We start from the raw sequence: 20,513 nt of genomic DNA on the forward strand, positions 1-20,513 counted from the left end.
TTAAATACATTAAAATCATTTTGCAGTTGTAGTTCCTAAATACAGTAAAATCATTAGCAACAGATTTCAAGTTTAATAAGCCCAAGGGAAAATTTGCAGTTATTGTTATATATGGCAAAAGTTTATTTACATCCGAATATTCCTCTTGAAAGCTTTTCCTAAAAAATCAACTTAAATGTAAATAGTACAGATTCTTTCATGATGTAAAATATATTTGAGAGTATACTATCCCTTACTAAATATAATTTTTTAAATAGTTGGCTAAGATTACTCCTATTTTTACTTACGCAAAACAAACGTTAACAAGGGAACATCATAATTATAGAGACCTGCATAGAACGAATTTTCTCCATCATCACAAAAATTTTATAGAATCCATATTCTTATAAAATTCACTGGTGGCTGTTCTAAGTGAAAACAGTAGATCTGCCATGTAGATATACAGAATTATATCAACAGCAAAGGTATCTCAAAGCTAAATAATGTGAAAAAAAGCGCAATAGTTTAAACAGTCAGCTGACTCAAAACTACCATCACTTCAAATTAACAATTTAGAGAACTATCTACCATGGTGAAATATGTGTTTCCACTGCAGTAATCTCATCTTTACTTGAGAGGAGAAAGTGTAGAGGAGGCTGGCAAAACAGCTATAACTGCTTCTATTTTATTGTATAATACATGTTTCAAAAGAATGAGGGAAACATTTTAGGAAGAGTTTGCAGTAGTAGGAAAGAATCTTACTGTATGAAAATGCTGTATATCTAAGAATCACCTTTTTTGAAGGGAGTCAGGAGTGGCATCCTAAAGAGGAAGGAGAAGCCCTACTCCCAGCACACAGCAAAAGTACACTCTTTACAAAGGTAAAGAACTGTTCACCGGCCTTTGGAAAATGACACCACTTGCCAGAATGCAATGTATAAACTACAGACAACTGCTTCCAAGAGGATAAATCAAGTTTGGACAGATAATTTAACTCTATTCTTAAGTGATAGCAAATGTCACAGAGGGATGTGATTTCACAAAAAGAATAAATTCAAAGGCACAAGCAAAAATAAGACACTGCGTTTTTCGGGGGTGGGGTGGGGGAGAGTGGGAGTTTCAGGCCTGAAGTAAAATGTTAAAGAAATGCTAAAAAAAGAAGTTGTGTAGAGAAAGATTTCTGGACAATCTACATGAAAAAAAAAAGAGAAAACTGACACATTTCAGAGCCAATGTGGCAAAACAGATTTGGAATCCCACACTAGGTTATTTTCTCTAAAATCATTCATTGCAGCTTCTTAAACTACAAAATACTAGTAAAATTTCCTATATTCCCTTCTGTTACAGTTCTTAAAGAAGCCACTAATACAGCAAACCTGTACAAAAGTTTAAACATAAAGCAATGCAAATCAGGGAGTTACTTTATTTTATAGGAGATGTTTTATTACCGGCAAAGAGGAAAAAAATGATAAATAAAAAATCCAGTCCCCCAAAGCAATGATCACCAAAATTAAAAACAAAACTAGAAAATCAGAGTCTAAAACATAATATTGAGGTCACATGTATTATGTCTGACCCCTTTTCACCTATGATTCTAAATATGAAAACAAAGAAATAATGACATAACTGTTGAAAATTCTAAAGAAATATTTTCCAAAGCTATAAAAAAGCTAGAATCTTTAGTTAAGTGACTCCTTAACGAATAAGAAATAACACTATGAATTAGGGCAAAAATATTAAAAAGGACAAGACTCTAGGCATTAGAATATTCATTTAAACATCATATAGTCAGTTGTTTATTATCTACTATAAAACTTCCAAATATCTACTGACATTGTCATCTACTCTAATTAAGTGGTTAATTGATAGGAAGACCATTTTTCTAGCTCAAAAGCAAATCTCCTTAAAAATCACACAATGCCTTGCTTGTGGAGAAGATGGAACCACGAACTCAACATTTCATTTTTTTCAAAAAATACTTAAAATAATACATTTTCCAAAGGTACTGTACATTTTAGAGAACAGTCCACTGCATCACTCTAAAGCAGTACTTCCCAAACAGGTATGAAAATCTTATATCATTCTATAGCATTTTATCACTTTTTCCCAGAACATAATGTAAAAGTAATACACAATGAGCTTGTTTTAAGTTTAAAAAAAGAATTCACTGAATTATTAATATTATAAAATACTGAATTAAAGTGAACTTCATAATACCATCTTAACATATACCAAAGTAAAAGAAAGACCAATTCTGGCTCTTCCCATCTACAAATGCAAGTCATAATCTTTAATTTTAAAATAGTTACGTAAGATACAGAATGAATTGTAAATCATTTTTAAAACTATCTACTTTCATGTTGGATTTTAAGACTACATATAAATTAGGATGAAAAATGGTATTATGCCATCAAAAACAGAGGGGGAAACTATTTTTATAAACTGATCTTTGAAATTTAACTTTTACACTTAAAAAAAGAAATCCAGCTGGTTTATTTTTATAATTTTTACGTTTCTTTTTAAGCAACTATATATGAGAAAATGTCTGCAAGCCTGGCCTGGTAGACAACTCACTGACTGTGTAGAAAGTCTTTCATTCCCCATAAATGAAGATCCAAATTCGATTTAATCACATTATATACTATCTTTTTTACCATAATTTTTAGAGTACTAAAGACATTATGATATTGAAATAATTTTGATGAAATGAGTACAATTTATTCATCTGGGGATAATTGTCTTGAGGCAAATTTTCAGGATTACCATTCTTATGCTCCTTATTAAGTTGTTATATATAACAAATATCAGTGAATTTTATGGTTTCTGTTATTGACGAGTGTTTCATTTAAAATAAAACCACCATATCATTTACGATTTCTAGCTGAGTGATAAATCTTGAATGACTGACAGATCTCCAACTAACTAGTCAACTGATAATATCAGAAAGATTTTAAACTCAATTAAATTAACTCAGAATGGTTTAAAGATTTCAACGTTAAGACCTGAAACCTTAAAACTCCTGGAAGAAAATATATGATGTAAGTTCCTTGACAGAGGTCTTGGCACTGATTTTTTTTAATCTGACATCGAAAGCAAAAGCAACAAAAGCAAAAATAAATAAGTGGGACTACATCATACTAAAAAGCTTCTGCACAGCAAAGGGAACCATCAACAAAATGAAAAGGTAACCAACTGAATGGGAGACAGTATTTAGAAATCATATATCTGATAAGGGACTAATATCTAAAATGTATAAAGAACTCATACAACTTAATAGCAAAAAAACAAACATCCGATTAAAAAATGGGTAGAAAATCTGAACAGATATTTTCCAAAGAAGACATAAAGATGGCCAACAGGTTCAACATCATTAATCATCAGGGAAATGCAAATCAAAACTACAATGAGATATAATCTCACACTTGCCAGAATGGCTATTATCAAATAGACAAGAAATAACACGTGTTGGCAAGAATGTGGAGAAAACAGAACCCTTGTACATTGCTGGTGGGAATGTAAACTGGTGCAGTCACTAGGGAAAACAGCACAGAGCTTCCTCCAAAACCTCTGTACCTCCTGGATAAATCAGAAGAAGAAAGAAGAATAGCATCTCTTATATGTGGGATCTTAAAAATTAGCAAACAAAAACAAAAACAAGCTCATAAATACAGAGAACAGCTTGGTGGTTGCCAGAGGTGGGGTGGGGGGTGGAAGAAATGGGTGAAGGGGGTCAAAAGGTATAAAGAAAAAAAAAATAATGTATTTTAAGTGAAAAAACTTGCTTATATCTTTAAAAAGGGGAATATTTTTTAAAATGAAGTCTTCCTTTAAGCATTTAACAATTTGGAAAATAATATGAGAAAACACTAAAAAAAAACACTAGTCCTGGCTAGGAATACAAAGCTTAAAGAGAGATTGATATGAAAATAATAATATCAAACTTCAGAAAGTAGTTTCTATTATTCTACAGTGATATGAACGTTCAGTATGTCACTAATGTTCAAATTTTACAAAATATAATCCTATAAAAATATAATTCACATATCCAAAAAACTACCTAAATCTTAGGGAATGGTCAAAAGATAATACTGGGTGTTAGTTCATGCAGTGTGGAGCTCGTGCCTTCGACTGACTTTCTACAGACTAATCAATAGGTACTAACATCTGTAGGGACAAGGGTTAACTTTTAGATTTTGTCCAGAAGAAATGCAAATAATTTATGATCTGTGCAGTAGTTAAAATTTCCGTCCAGTAGGGTAACAGAGAACCTCAAAGTTTAGAATTTATGGATCTGCAGGACATTAACTAGTTTTGTATCTAATTTGGCAATCTTATCTGCCTATAAAAATCCTAAATTCTTCAAATGCTCTTTGAACCACACCTCACAAATTACTGATAACTTCATTAGTTAATGATTTGCATAATATGTTTAATTTACACTTATTTTATATTTACATGAGAGTCATGATTTTACCCTTATGAAAATCACACTTTAACATATGCTTTATCTTACCTGTTCAGGGATGTGATGGGGATTATATTCTAATTTTTATCTAGTAAGCAATTGTTAATTATCTTCAAATATCCACCTCCATGAATATCCTAATATGTATGGATACAATTAAATTCTTGAAGAAAACGTTTATTGGTTATATTCAAAGCAGCTATCATTTTAATAATCAGAAATCTAAATTTCAGATCTATTTCCAGGGAAATCTGAAACCTAGTAACAAGCACAAACGGAACCAGAGTAAAATGGAGGAACTACAAAAAGGAGGGAAAAAGACCACTACCTACATGAGTTTTTGCCAAGTCTTTTCAAAGGAAATTAAAAAAGCATAATATTTTTAAAATAGTAAAGTCCTACATAAATATTACTTTTTCCTTTATTTTATATATGTTAGGTTAAGACAAGACAAATTGAACTAAGCCACAGTAGTTATTAACTAGCACACAGCATTGTTCAGCAAGTTTGAGGAGAAAGATATTTATCATATGGTCTTTAATCAAAACATCTATGAAGGTTTTCTGGAATTCAATTTACAAAAAGACTTAAAACTTATTTCTCCTTTACTCCCACTCTTCCATATGTAACTACAACACTTATCCTCTCCTAATAAAACATTCCTAAAGAACCTAACACTGAACCTTTCACTCTGTAGGCACTCAGATGTTTTACTTTTAAATTTTATTTATGCTAACAATGTGTGTGCAAGATCTAAAGTGAAAATGTGTCTTTGTATATATCTTTGTGTGCTTAGTACAGATTCATGTGTGTGTGTTATACACATACTATTTCAAAGGGTATGTCTGCTTATATCTGTTTGTGAAAGGATATTTTTCTCACTAAAGGAAATAACTTTCTGCAAAAGGTACAAAGAAGTCAGAAGAGATGGAGCCAGAGGTTTTCTTGACAGAGAAACATGAAGGAAGTCTTTGGTCCTAGATCCTAACATTAGTATGGCCTCAAAAAGAGAACAGGATCAGATGTAGTAATAAGACGAGGTAAGAGAAGAAAACAACTTAGAATGGTGGCTTGTTATCATCACCAGTAAAAATAACACTTTGACTATCATGAATGACAATAAAGAATGAGAAGGTGAGATCAGTTTGATTATTACTTTCTCAATTTGAGGATAAGGTTAACGTCAGTACTACTTCAATTTTACCTTGTCATTAGACAGACTATAGATACTATTATCTAACCAGCAAAAGGTATCAAAGCCACCAGGTATAATGTTGCTGAAGGTCAGAAAGTACTGGAATATCTGAGTTGCTAAAAAGGAAAATGAACAGGTATCAAAGAAAATGAAAGGTATCAATTTCAGAGACAAGAAGGATATATAAAGAAACATTTAGGTGACCAATGAGAAAGGAATATTCAGTTGCTGATGAAAAACATTAGGGAAGTGAACAAGAGGAAGCCCATCTAGAAGAAAGAACTTAGGATGATAGGCAAGAAAATGTGAAATCATGGAAACAGGTTGTCATTAAAATGACAACTGGGTGTTTATCTGATGAATATTGTGGACAGCTAGTAATAAGTCTGTGTTATGAATAATTCAATAAGGTAAAACAAAAACTTTTGCTTACAGGAACACCAGTACTCATAACAAAGTTATCCTTTTAAAAATATTTAGAATATATACAAAAACATAGGCTTAATTACAACAGCCCAAATGATCCAAAATGATATCAAGGAAAATAATTATTAATCAAACAAACATCTATATTGAATTTAATTATATATAACTCTAAGTATCATTTAATGGCTGGTGTTGAATTGCCCCTTAAAGCTGATTATGTTTGGCGGTATATTAGCCAGCATTTGAAATTACTCTCGTCTCATTAGGACATTAGGCTTTTAAATAAGTGTCTAGTGCTTATTTACTTGGGAAAAATATTCTAACTGAACCTCTTTAGTGTCTAAAAGAAAATATATTGATAGAAGAAGCTTTAAAACCTGAGTCTTAAAACATCAATCTATGATATCAGTTCAAGGCAGACAGGAATTCTCTGTCTTCCATTTTTTCCTCCAAGATGCAAGGTATTTAGCCACTACAAATTCATATAGCATGAGACCCAACTAGGCATACATTTCTGATCAGATGCACACACCTAAGCAGGATGTGACAGGTTCCTCACAAAAAGGACCTTTGCTTCTATTTGGAGTTCACAGAGTTAGTTTCTGAACCACTGGGCTCCGTCCACTTTGCATTCCTTCAGAGCAACATTTCCTGCATGCCCCTGGCATGAAAGGTAGACTTCCCTGCTTGTATGAAATACTCATTCACCATGGCAACATCCAGGCCTCCTACATTCAGCTTTTGCTTTCTTCCCTCACTACACTTTTGATTCTCCTCCTTGGTATGCAGCTTCCTATCCAGCAATCAGGGTAACACCTTTCCTAACATAATCCAGCAGCCAGGGCTACCTTCCCTTACACTGCTGGCACACAGCTTCTAATAAGTCTACATCACAGTCAAGTCAACCAGTGACAAAAGTCTGCAAGATAAAACTGAACAACAAAACAACTGTCTTCTGCTTAGGATATGTAGAAAGATGGAAAGAGCATTGTTCCAATCCTTACAACAACAAAATAATGCATATTAATCTGAAAAATGACAACTTTTCTTGAACCCATCAGAGAGTTGTAAGTCCACAGGAAAACCAATTAATCTGAAATCTAAGGAGAGATGAAATCCAAGGACACATGGAGCTGGAGCACTTGCTTACCTGGGGAAAATACCAGGTATGATACAAGCCAGGTAAGAATTCAGCTAAAGTTTTTAATGAATTGCTTAAGGCCACATGTAGTTTAGTATGAAAGCACAGAACCTGTGGGAAGCAAAGATACAAGAAGAATTCAAACTCACTTGTAGACTCTTCTCCACAGACCTCCCAGGGACTCATAAGAAAGATTGGGGGTAGGGAAGATAAGAAACTTCAAAACAGGTCTGGAAGAAGGACACAGCAACCACCACTGTAAAGGCATGAAGCTGAAGCACAGCCCAGATTCTTCAACTCTTTCTCCCCTAGAGAACAAAAACCTTCAGGTCCCAAGGGAAGGCAGCAAGCCTGGATGACCTTAGAGCACAAATAAAACCCCACTGCTGATATAGGAAGGGGAAAGACAGGCCCTCTATCCCAATGGAGGCAGGAATATATTATGAGCCCAGACTACCATAGGCCTCCTAAAGCTGGGGAAGAGGGCCCTATCCCCTAGACCCTGGGTCACAGAGCCTGCCTAAGACTGAGGCTGAATCAGAACAACAGAAAATGCCCTACCGACAAACACTGAGTAACAAGTAACAGCACTCTATTCCTGAGGAGGGTCAACAGTGCAAAGAGAGACCTCTTCTGAGGCACAGGTACAAAGGAAAGACCTACAGCTCAGGGTGAGACAAACACTAACTCTAGAGGAATCTAAAGCCTGTGATACACTGAGGAAAAGAAGAGCAACAACAAAAGCCAAAGCCAATTCAACTCCTGGCTAGACTAAACCAACCCCTCCCCTGCCCCACTAAAATCCTAGCACAAACCAAGATGGGTCCATGTGCAGGCAAAAATACGATTTATCTCAGTCTTTACTGTCCTAAACAAGATGTCCAACACCCAACATACAAAAAGCAAGAAAGAAAACAACCCACTGTCAGGAAAAAAACCCAAACAACATAACTAGAGTAAGACAGACCCAGATATTGGAACTATTAGGTATGGAATTTAAGATAACTATGATATATGCTAACAGTTCTCATGGAAGAACTGCAAGACAACATGCAAAACAGATGGGGATTACAGCAAAGAGACAGAAACCATAAGAAAGAATCCAGTAGAAATGCTACAAACCAAAAACCTGGTAAAAGAGATAAAGTGCATTTACAACTGGCTCATTAATAAACTCAACACAGCCAAGGAAACAAACAGTGAACTTGAAAATGGATCAAGGGAAAATACCCAAACTGAAACACAAAAAGAAAAAGAAATAGAGCACCAACCTAGAATGGTGAGAAATTTTCAAATGGTCTAACATACATGCAATTGGAGGTTAGAAGGAGTAGAAAAACAAAATGGGACAGAGGAAATATTTGAAATGAAAATGTCTAAGAATTTTCCAAAAGTGATAGCAGAAGTCAAACCAGAGATCCAAGAAGTACAGCAAACAACAAACAGAATTAACACCAAATAAAACATGCCTAGACATTACAAAATGTCTAGATTTGAAAAATTTTTTCAGTTTTTGCTGAAAACCAAAAACAAAGCAAAAATCTTGAAGGTGGCCAAGGAAGATAAAAGATATATAACATATAGGGGACCAAAGATACAAATAATAGTAGAGTTCTCCTCAGAAACCAAGGAAATGAGAAGGCAATGGTGTGATATAGTTAATGTGCTAAAAGAAAAAAAATCAAACAAACAGTGAAAGAAAATTCTATACCAACAGAACATACTTTCAAAACTGAAATAAAGACTTTTTTCAGGCAAACAAAATCTGAGAAAACTCAATGCCAACAGACCTGGAATGTAAGATATTTTTAAGGGAAGTTCTTTAGGCAGAAGGAACATACCAACCAAAAAGCTGAAAAGAAATGAAGAACACTGGGTGTTGTGAGCAACCATACTTCCAGGAGATGCTTCCCAAAGGAAGAGCCCTGGGGAAAACTAAGTATGGGAAATGCTATATGTTAAATGTATCTTATGATCATTCACAACACATATTAGCAAAGTAAAAGTTTGTAGTAGAGAAATGTCATATATGAAGGTAAAACTGAAATTCATTTTTTATTATTTTAATTGCTATAAAAGACAAGAGACTATCTATAGCAAAAGCAGTAGCAATATATTGTGTGCTTACACTACAGTAAAAGTAAAATGTATGTAAACAATGGAAGGAAAGTATTAGAGATATACTGTATTAAGGAATTACCAGTGTTAAGTGGTATATTATTTGAAGATAAGACTCCGTTAATAAAAGATGCATATTGTAAACCTAGGGCAACCACTGGAAAAAAATACTTGAGATATAAATTACCAGTCAATAATGGAGATAAAATGTAATCATAAAAATACTCAATCCAAAAGAAGGCAGAAAAAGAAAAAAATACATAAAATCTAGCAAGATGGAAGATTTTAATCCAACCATATTAATAATTACATTAAATATAAATGGTCTCATAAACCAATGAAAAGACAGATTGTCAGACTGGATATGAAAACAAGACCCAGCTATACTATATTTATAAAAAAATCCACTTTAAATGTAAAGAAATAGGTAAATAGATGATATGTAAACAGGTAATATGGAAAAAGATACAATATGCAAACAGTAGTCAAAGGAAGCTGGAGTAGCTACATTAGTATCAGACAATGTACACCTCAGAACCAGATTATTATCATGGATAAAAAAGGGACATTTAATAATGAAATGATAAACTGGTCAACTCAGTAAGAAGACATAATGATTTTAAATCTATGAACTCAACAGAAGAACTTAAAAATACATGAAGAAAAAATTGATAGAAATGAGAAATAAATCCACAATTATAGTTGAAGAATGCAATATTCCTCTTTCAGTAATTGATAGAATAAGTGGACAGAATATTACAAAGACTATAGAAGACCTGAACAACACTGTGAACAATCTTCACAATTACAGATCACTCCACCTACAACAGCAGAATACACATGCACAGTACATGGAGAACACATGTACATAAGGAAATCACCAAGATAGAGCATATATTGGGTCAAAAACCAAACCTTAACAAACTTAAAATAACCGAAGTCATAAAATACATATTGTCAGACTATAATTTATACAAATATTAACTCAAAATGGATAGATCTAAATATAAAACCTAAAATTATACGACATCTAAAACAAAACATGAGAGAAAATCTTTGTGACCTTGGATTAGGCAAAGATTTCTCAGCTATGATACCAAAAGCCTGATTCATGAAAGAAAAATTTAAAAATCAGACTTCATCAAAGTTAAAAACTTCTTTAAAAGCGCTGTTAAAAGAATGAAAAAGCGAACAACAGATGGGGATGCAATTTTTGCAAACAACATATCTGATAAAGGATTTCTATTCAAAATATATAAATAACTCTCAAAATTCAATAATAAGAAAACAAAAAGCCTTAATTCTTTTTTAAAAATTGGGCAGAATTGAACAGACACCACCAAAGAAGGTACATGGATGGCAAACAAGCACTTGAAAATATACTCACGTCATTAATCATTAGAGAAATGCACATTAAAACCACACTGAGATACCTCTACACACCTACTAGAGTAACTATAATTTAAAAACAAAGAAAACCTGACAATGCTAAGTGCTGACAAAAATGCAGCTGGAACTTTCACACTATGCCTGTGGGAATGCAAAATCATACAGCCACTTTGAAACTGTTAATTTGGAAGTTTCTTATAAAATTAAACATACACTTACCATATGACCCAAGAATCCCACTCCTAGGTATTTTATCTCTTAAAATAAAAACTTCACACAAAAGCCTATACACAGATGTTTACAGTGACTTTATCTATAATCACCAAAAACTGAAAACAACCCCAAATGTCCCTCAACTGGAGAATGGATAAACAGACTGTGGTACATCTACACAGTGGATTACTACTCAGCAATAAGAAAGGAACTACCAGTACATCCAACAACATGGATGAATCCCAAATGCAAATGCGTATGTGAAAGAAGCAGATTAAAAATGCTACGTACTTTATCATTCCAGTTACATGGCATTCTGGAAAAGGCAAAAACCACAGGGACATAAAACAGATCAGTGATTGTCAGGGACTAAAGATGGAAGGAGGAGTTGACTACAGAAGAACATGAGAGAATTTCTGGAGTAATGAAATATTCCTTAGTTTCTTGATTATGGTGATGGTTACAGACCGGTTTGTGTTTGTCAGAACTCTCAGAACTGTACACTAAAATGGAAGAATTTTACTGCAGTTAACATTTTTTTTAAGTGCAGAAAAAAATCACACATTTTAAAGACATTTTGTGCTACATCATTTAAAAACTTTTAACTAGATTTTCTTAAATCTTTATCTTAGACACCTTGGAGACTTTTCCTCCATACCAAGAAAAACTGACTTTACTGAAAATAAAAATGACTATTGTAGTCTGGCAAAGTCCACAATGAGTCTTTATTGTCTGACTCCTGTAAACATTCCAAGGCTAGATTCTACAGGGTTGAGTTAGGTTTTGCACCCTTCAGTGCTTCCACACTAACTAATGTAAAGTTTAGTATCTATCAACTCTCCTACTAGGAAGCTGGGATTAATAGGCTGTGGAAGGAAAAATATGACTGAATTGTTTAAATTTGTATTCCATCTTAGGACTTCTTTCTGATCTACAATAATATGTACAGCCCTCCCTCAGTATCCACAAGGGATTGGTTCTAGGAAACCCCATGGATACCAAAACCCACAGGTGCTCAATTCCCTTATATAAAATGGCAAAGTACAATGAATACAGTTGGCCCTCTGTATCTGTGGATGTTAAACCCGAAAATAGGGAGGGCTGACTGTAAAAATCCACTTGTAAGTGGACCTGTGCAGTTCAAACCCATGTTGTTCAAGGGTCAACCAAGCTTTCACACAAGAAAAGTAAGAGGGAGAGAGTAATGCCAATAGGAAAGTACGGATAACTGTGTTCATGTATCAAAACCAAACCAGATACTAAGAAATAATTATGACATCATACAAAATAGGCTCTAACTTCAATTTCTGAATGTCTAGGATTTCCTAGTATTAGTTAAATGTCTTCTTGGTAAGGTAATAAAAATGTTTTTATTTTCATTTTCATTTATTTATTTATTTTTGGCCGTGCTGTGCAGCATGTCGGATTTTTAGGGAAGTCCCTAAAAATGTTTTTAATAAAAAGCTTTTACTTATTCCAAAGATTCACAAAGAGTGATGAAAATGAAAACAAGAAAGCATTTGTGGCCTTGACAAAGAATCATAATTCATTCAACAAGTATGTGAATGCTGACTAAATATTAATCAATATTAATATTTAGCTGACTAAATATTAATCAGCATTGATTGAGCATTGCATAAGCACTGCTTAGTATCCAATGCTGAACAAACAAAATAATACCAGCAAATTCTGTTTTTAAAGATATAACACACTTCTATTTTCTTATAGAGTATATTTACCTCAAAGCCAAGTCTATCCTTTTCCTTCCAAAAACAAAAATGTGTTACTTTCTTATCCCAGAATTCATCTGGCTTCACTACACAAACGAGGGACACTTCAGCTGGAACAACATTCTATAGAATACAAAAAAAATTTACAAATTATACATGTAAAATGAATAATTTATTAAAGTTATAAATTATTAGATATTCATGATTAGGCTGAGTAACTAGGAGACCTTTGGAAAATAATTAAAATAATAAAATAGAAGCAATACTGCAAACTTCAAAATGTACATGGCAATACAGAAATACTTGAAAGACAAGCTGATTCAGAGAAGATTTCAAAAAACAATGTAATACAGACAGTACATGTAAATTATTTTTGTATTTTACTGAATCTCTATAACAGGAATATATTTAAGCTGCAAGATTATTTTTAGTTGAGAAATTATTAAATTTGGTTTTTCTATAATATGAAAAACATTTTTTGTAACACAATCATCTTAGAGAATTTCCTCCAATAACGTAAATCAATATTCTCACAAAATAAATTTCTTACCAGCCATTATGCAAAAAGGCCAAGATTCTGCGTGATTATTAACTTGAAGAAGAGGACAAAACTAAACCTCGACAAATACAATTTCACATTTACTAGATGCAGTTATTCACATCATCTAAAGAATGGAAATTAACATTTACTGAGTTTAATATATATTCCACATATATTTTATCAGCAAGTCCCATGAAGTCTATCTTTAAAATATATCTTAATTAAACCTACCCATTTTTACCACCTACATTGCTAACATTCCCAGACTAGTCAGCCTTTTGAAATATCCTCTTCACGTATTCTCAGGCCCAGAATAAAATTCAAACCCCTTACCAAGGCCAAGAAGGCCCTCCAAGCTCAGGTTCCATGACCTCAGACCTCATCTCACACCTCTCCCCTCTCAGCTCACTCCTCTAACACAGCCACACTGACCTTCTTCCTGCTCCTAGAATGTGACAAGTCTGCTCCCAGTTCAGGACTTTGCCCTTGATGTTTCCTCTGCCTGGAATGTTCTTTGCCCTATACCTAGGAGTACTTCCTCAGTTTATTTAGGATTCTACTCAAATATTCCCTCTTCAGAGAGACCTTCTCTGACCACCCTATCTAAAGTAGCAGCATCTGACTCAGTCTCTTTTCACCAATTTATTTTTCTACATAGCATTTATCCTTATATGATGTTACATTACTTAGTAGTTTGTCTAACTGCTTATTGTCTGACTCCTCAAAAAGAATACAGGCTTCCCAATGGCAGGTACCTTATCTATAATGTTACTCCTATATCTCCAGAGCCTATGACAGTGCCTGACATATAGAAGATACTCCATAAATCTTTGCTGAATAAATGAATTCACATTAACAAGTGGATGTTATCCTTCCAATTTTACAGAAAAGTAAACTGAGCTTGAGAGAACTAAAGTAACTTGTCCAAGGGAACAGAGTTGTGAGGGATGGCACTGGATTAGAAGGCAGGTCGGTCTGACGCTAAAGTTCTAACATACCATTCCAAATGTTCTAGACCAGGAGTCAGTAAATTCTTTCTGAAGGTCCAGATAATAAATATTTTAGGCTTTGCAGGCTATACAGTCTCTGTTGCAACTATTTCAATTCTGTCCACATAGTATGAAAGCTGCCATAAACAATATGTAAACAATAAAACTCTATTTATAAAATAGTCGTCAACCACTATTCTAGACCATAAATAGCACTACTGAATAATAATGTTATATAATTATAATAATAAGTATTGATTAGGGGAAAATAGAAAACTTTTCAATTTAAACATGTCACTGTGCACATCACAAATCTAGCACCTCCTGCAATGACTGGGTTGTGAATAAAGTTAAAAAAAAAAAAAAAACCTCAGTGTTATCAAAACTTTTATCAGAGGGGCTGGGAAATTTAGAGTAGAATGAGGTTTATTTATATGTTGATTGTGTTAGAATATTATTTCAAAATCATTGCGTATTAAAGCTGTGAGAAACAAGAGAAACCAAGCCACTCATTTTAGAGAATATTTGTTACAGGCAGAGCCAGCACTAAGCTCTGGGCTCCCAAACAGCCAGTACCAGTACCTTCTGAAATAAAAGCAATGAATAACTTTGTATGTAGAAACTGTTTGACTAGGAGCAAACAACAGGCCATTGCAGCTTCTGAAAATCTTAACTATTAATAAGTCCAAAAGTTGTTAAAATACCTATCAGAAAAGAAATCGCAAGAGGGGATTAAATCATCCATTGATTGTTCTTCAAAAGTGCCACTGATCAAAGTCCAGTTCAAACAGCAAGTCCCAAACAGCTCATCTGTGACACAGTTGAATGGAAGAACACAAGGTCATAATTAATGGATTTCTCATCTAATAGTTATTGTAACAACTTGTACAGAGAAGAGTTAATCTTCAGGGTTTGGAATACAAAAGTGCTGGGAACATATTTGACAGAAAAAGTTATTATGGGACACCAATCTGTGTTCCCTTGAAAACTGATTCACTGGAACCTGTCCTTTCCAACCCAAAGGAGTGATTCTAATGATGAAGGTTTAGGCCAACCAGTTAAGAATAAGGTAATGGGGAGATAATTTGGGAACCACCTCAGATACATCCCACTGGTAAATATACACTTTTAAAGGATAAAAACCTGGGGCTTAGGTTGTGCCAGGTTCCAATCGTGACTCCCATGTAATGTACTCCCATGGGTACATTACTTAAAATCCCTGAAGACCTTTGGGGATCGTAGAACCTGCCTCCCAAGTTTGTGAGGATGAAATTGAATGAGATCATTTACATAGCAAGCTTAGTGCACAGTACCTGAACAATACTAAGCACTAAAACTAAAAACTGAAATTACCAGTTCCCATCCCTTGAATTTCTTTTTCCTAATTATCACAAATAAAAATAAACCATTAAGATTCATTCTCCCTAGTTATCATTTAAAATTTTAAATTATATTTCTTTCCACAGAACCCTAAAGCAGCTACCGATTATTTCCCAGTTCATTTAAAATTCTTGATCTTTCCTTCAATCTCACTAATATTTACCTAATTCAATGTTCAACATCCCACGTAACAGCCAATATATTGCCCCCAAACTGGCCTGTTATCAGCTCCTTTCATTGTATTCACTTAATTTTTGAGCTATCACTGACAGTGTCCCTGCCAGGAATGTCCTTTTCACCTTCTTTCATTTAAATTAGATAATCTCTCTTATTTAACTCACTTAACTTTTACTTTCTATACAAGCCCTTCTAAGGAAACCCAGGTACATCAGAGCAATCTGTCCCCTTTCAATCACTCAAATACTGTATTTTTCTCTTTCAGATCACAGTATCCTCAATACTCTCACAATAAACCAACAAGTATTTACTAGGTACCTACTATGTGCAAGGGATTACAGAAACATTCTGTGAGGAGCACAAGGAAATATAAACATAAGACTAGGACCAGATCAGGGATTCTATAATCACAGCTGTTTATGAAATGCTTATCTGTGAGCTGCTAAAGCCCCCAAGGACACAGCTGTCAGAGTACGTTTCTTCTAGATCAGAGACAGATATAAGACTATTATGAATCCTGGTGATTTTTGAAGGAAAAAGGGTAACAGAAAGGAGAAACCTATCAGAACCACCTGAGAAGCTTTTTCAGATTAGACTTACCCAGTCGTACTCCCTACCTGTGGTATTAGGAGGGGGTGGAGGTGGGATGATGCAGCTACTACAGTGTGCAAAAGCTCCTAGATGAGTCTGATAACCTCTGCCCTCACACTTTGAGACTCATTGGCCTAGTTGTTTAAATTACTTAAACATGACATATTATTTTTGGTCATTTACAAACCTTTAGAATAAGGTTGAAATTTATTTTACTACTCAAGTGAAACCTGTAAGAATTGAATCTAAACAATCCAATAGTGACCTGTGCATTTCAGAACTCAGTCACTGCTGAGAAGCTTGGGCACAGTCCAATAAACAAAATGCATTTGCCACTATCACCTCATCTGTTGCTGTACAATAAAACCACTTCCTAATAGTCAAAAATAAAATTACCTGTAGCATTAAGACTACTGTTTTCACCACATTCCACTGGGATTTTCTGCCATCCACAATCACGGTAAATCCTCTAGCCTTACACTTTTCACTGAAATGAAACAAAATTACAGAGTATTAAAACAAGCTTCCTATTTTATTCTTAATAATCCTAAATAAAGTTTACAGTGTAATCATACATGGAGCAGCATTAATCTCAATTGACTTGGTTTGCACTGTCAATAAATGAATTCTTCAGGGTCCTTTCAGTTTTCTCAAGCAATTTATTTTTCTCATTTCAGGAAACACTGACAATTTATAAGCTAATTTGGTAAGAAAATTACTCTAAAAGCACGTAAATTCAATGTCTTAAAAAGAGAAGAAATCAAAGCAACATTCAAATAGTCTCACTAGCCTCTCAATCTCTTCATCTGTAAAATGGGATCACAGTGAAGTAGGTAACTAATGACTGCCAAGTGTGGACGTACTTCTTGTCTCTCCTTCCTGCCAGAAGTGTAAGGTTGTGAAGTGATATTTCAAAACAGGTAGAAAATAAAGTAAGCTATTATTAAACCATTGGAAATAAGCTTCTTGGTGTTCTTTTGGGGAAATTTAACGAGGTGAAGTAGCATTGGTGTATATAAGAATTCAAAGCTTGAATACACCATGTCTGACCCACCTCTGCTTTCACTTTTGCATTCTTAGTCACTTGACCAGCACAATATTATCTTGAGTGTTGGAAAATGTGTTATTGCTATATATTATATTCAATTATTCAAGTACCTACTAAACACTTCTCAGAAGCCTGCCCTAGTAAAATGCAACAACAACATGGAAAAACTCTATCCTATGACCAAAACTACATAGCTATATTATTATTATTTATTATTACTATTACTATTTGTTTTACTTATAAAATCAACAACGTAAAGATCTCAACTGCCCTCCCTCTAATATAGTGGAAGAAACTGCAGCTTTGCTTAGCAGAGCAAGGATTTGTTAGTGAAAATTCTCTCCACACAAAGTTCTCCCAATTGCCTACATTATAGGAAAGGTTAATAGCAGGCCCTTTCCTGAGATTTAAATCCAACAGTCCAGGGAATTTTACTAATCCTCCCTTACTCTCTCCAAACATTCACATTAACCTCAAGAGGATTATTGGAGAAGGATATCCAATTCTATTGAGAAACAGTAAGGTCACAAGAATGAGGATGATATTGCTAAAGATCTGGAAGAAGAATAGGTGACTCTGTAGGCAGGGACAGAAGCTGAGCTTCCAAAGAAAGCAGAGAACTGTTCAAGAGGTGAGGCAAAGTGAAACATATGTCCATACAAAAAACCTGCAAACAGATATTCATAGCAGCATAATTCATAACAGCCAAAATCCAAAACAACTCGAATGTCCAACAATGGATGAATGGGAAAAAAAATGTGGTAATCCATTCAATAGAGTATTATTCAATCATAAAAAGAAATGAAGTACTGATATATGCTACAACATGGATAAACCTTGAAAACATGCTAAGTGAAAGAAGCCAGATTCAAAAGTCCATATCGTATGATTCCATTTATATGAAATGTCCAGAATGGGTAAATCCATAGAGACAGAAAGCAGACTAGTGGCTGACAAGGGCTGGGAGGAGGGGAGAATGGGATGAGGAGGGACTACCAATGGGTATAGGTCTCTTTTTTGGGCTGATGGCAATGTTCTGGAATTAGAGAGTGATGGTTGCACAACCTTGTGAATATACTGAAAACCACTGAACTGTACACTTTAAAAAATGATGTTTATGATATGTGACTTATATCTTAATAAAAAAATGTTGAAGTATTCTATTTTTGGATTTTGCATTACAAAATAAAGGATCCACTAAGCATTCGTGGGGGTAAGGCAATAATACAGTGATCTCTTCTGCATCAGCAAGAGCACGTAAAGACTTGCTGGGGGAAGCAAATCTGACATCTAACTGCTAGTTGTGGGATCAGGTAAGGAGAAGACCACCCTGACTTACGGAGGATACAAGCCAAAGAAAGACAAGCCTAGTAGAGTTACTGTCAGTGAGTGGTCTTCAGAGAAGTGGCGGCAGCTCAGGGACTCTACCAGTGCAGTGTGGAAATTTGCAGGAAGGGGAGCTAAGATACATGGAGCTGTCCAGTGGAGGGCCTTTGCTGGTTGGGACTAGAGCCCAAGAGAAGTAAGTCATCCCCATAATTTGGCACCTGCATCTATGAGGTACAGGTTACACAACCATTTTGTTAAACAAGTAAGTTTTACACAAACGAGACATCTATATTTCAAAGCACACTAAATTAATCTGTATATTAAGACAAAGAAAGTAATGAAGCTTGCAAATGCCATATGCAGTGATCATAAGGGCATAAAATACTCTAAATTTATCTTTTAGAGTACTTAAAAACACCCTTAATCATAATTTTCTCACATTTTACTAAGATAGATAAAGAAAATACACACAATTCAAAGATACTACATATTTGAAGATTGTAAGATCAAGTGAGCTTTCAACTACTTGAAAGGAATAGTTTGTTTGCTTATTTAAATTTTTTAGCTGTGCCACACGGCATGTGGGGTCTTAGTTTCCCGACCAGGGATTGAACCCATGCCCCTGCATTGAAAGTGTGGATTCTTAACCACTGGACCACCAGGGAAGTCCCTTTTTTAAAAAAAATTGCAATCCTACAAGTGGAGTGATGGTTTAAACTGTTTTTAACAAGAACATACTTCGATTTAGAAGCATATTATGTCCCTTATAAAGGGTGTGTAGCTGCATTGCTATATTAGTAAATTCCTACACTACTATTAACATTTTATAATTTTAAGACCACTAACCAAAAAAAAAAAAAAATCTATTAACACCCCACTTCCTTGTTCTTACTCCATTAGAGCCTTTCAAGGGTGACGTGCCTAAGTTAAAACAGCTATTAAAGGAGGAGCAGGTCCTTAATAAGCTCCCTCACTTTGGCTAGAAAGAGACTGTCAATGGATTTTCTGCAGCTCTTCACTAATTTCTTTGATTAAGACTAAGGGCTCCTTCTTTCCACTCAGAGAGCTCTGCTTATACTTACTTAATGGCACTAATTTTACTTATGGTTTTATTATAATTGCTTGTTTATAATTCATCTTCATCAGATAATATGCTTCCAGAAAGCAAGGATATTATTGTCTTAATGATACGTTGGCAGCTTCCAGCTTTAAATATAGAGGGCCTCTAGAAATGTTAGAAGACGCAGATCATATCACTCCTCCTCGGTAGGAATGTAACAATGGCCTTCCTTCTCATTCAGAATTGAAGTCCTTACCATGGCCTACGAGGTCCTCTAAGTTCTGACTGCAGCCCCTCTGAGGGCTCTCCCAGAACCCTCCTTCTCTCAAACTGCTCCACCCACACTACCCTCCCTACTGATCGCACAACACACTGAGCCTGCTCCTGACTCAGGGCCTTTCCACTTACTGCTCCCTCTGTCTAAGATACTCTTTCTTAAATGCTCTTTCATCAGGTATCTGTATAGCCTGGCCCTCACTTCACTCATCTCTGGTAAAATGTTACTTTCTCATTTTATAAAATATTGCCACACACTCCTTTGCACTCCATCCCTCCCTTAATTCTTTTCATGCTCTGTTTTATAGACTTATGAACCTCCAACATACTATGTATTTATTATTTTTTATTTTTTTGCAGTACGCGGGCCTCTCACTGTTGTGGCCTCTCCCGTTGCGGAGCACAGGCTCCAGACGCGCAGGCTCAGTGGCCATGGCTCACAGGCCCAGCCGCTCCGTGGCATGTG

General features: G+C 34.8%; 1 protein-coding gene across 5 annotated transcripts in view; it reads right to left on the reverse strand.

The window, feature by feature from the left end:
* The window catches only part of SESTD1 (SEC14 and spectrin domain containing 1), a 142,980-nt gene that overhangs the window by 64,977 nt on the left and 57,490 nt on the right, over window positions 1-20,513 (reverse strand). For all 5 annotated transcript variants that reach the window (XM_004267380.4, XM_033423659.2, XM_033423660.2 and 2 more), the window contains 2 exons: window positions 16,731-16,821; window positions 12,666-12,779 (listed from right to left, as the gene is read on the reverse strand). In XM_004267380.4, coding sequence (XP_004267428.1) covers window positions 12,666-12,779; window positions 16,731-16,821 — 205 coding nt within the window. The remainder of the gene's footprint in view (window positions 1-12,665; window positions 12,780-16,730; window positions 16,822-20,513) is intronic.

Source organism: Orcinus orca, chromosome 7, assembly GCF_937001465.1.
Source record: "Orcinus orca chromosome 7, mOrcOrc1.1, whole genome shotgun sequence".
Classification (NCBI taxonomy): domain Eukaryota; kingdom Metazoa; phylum Chordata; class Mammalia; order Artiodactyla; family Delphinidae; genus Orcinus; species Orcinus orca.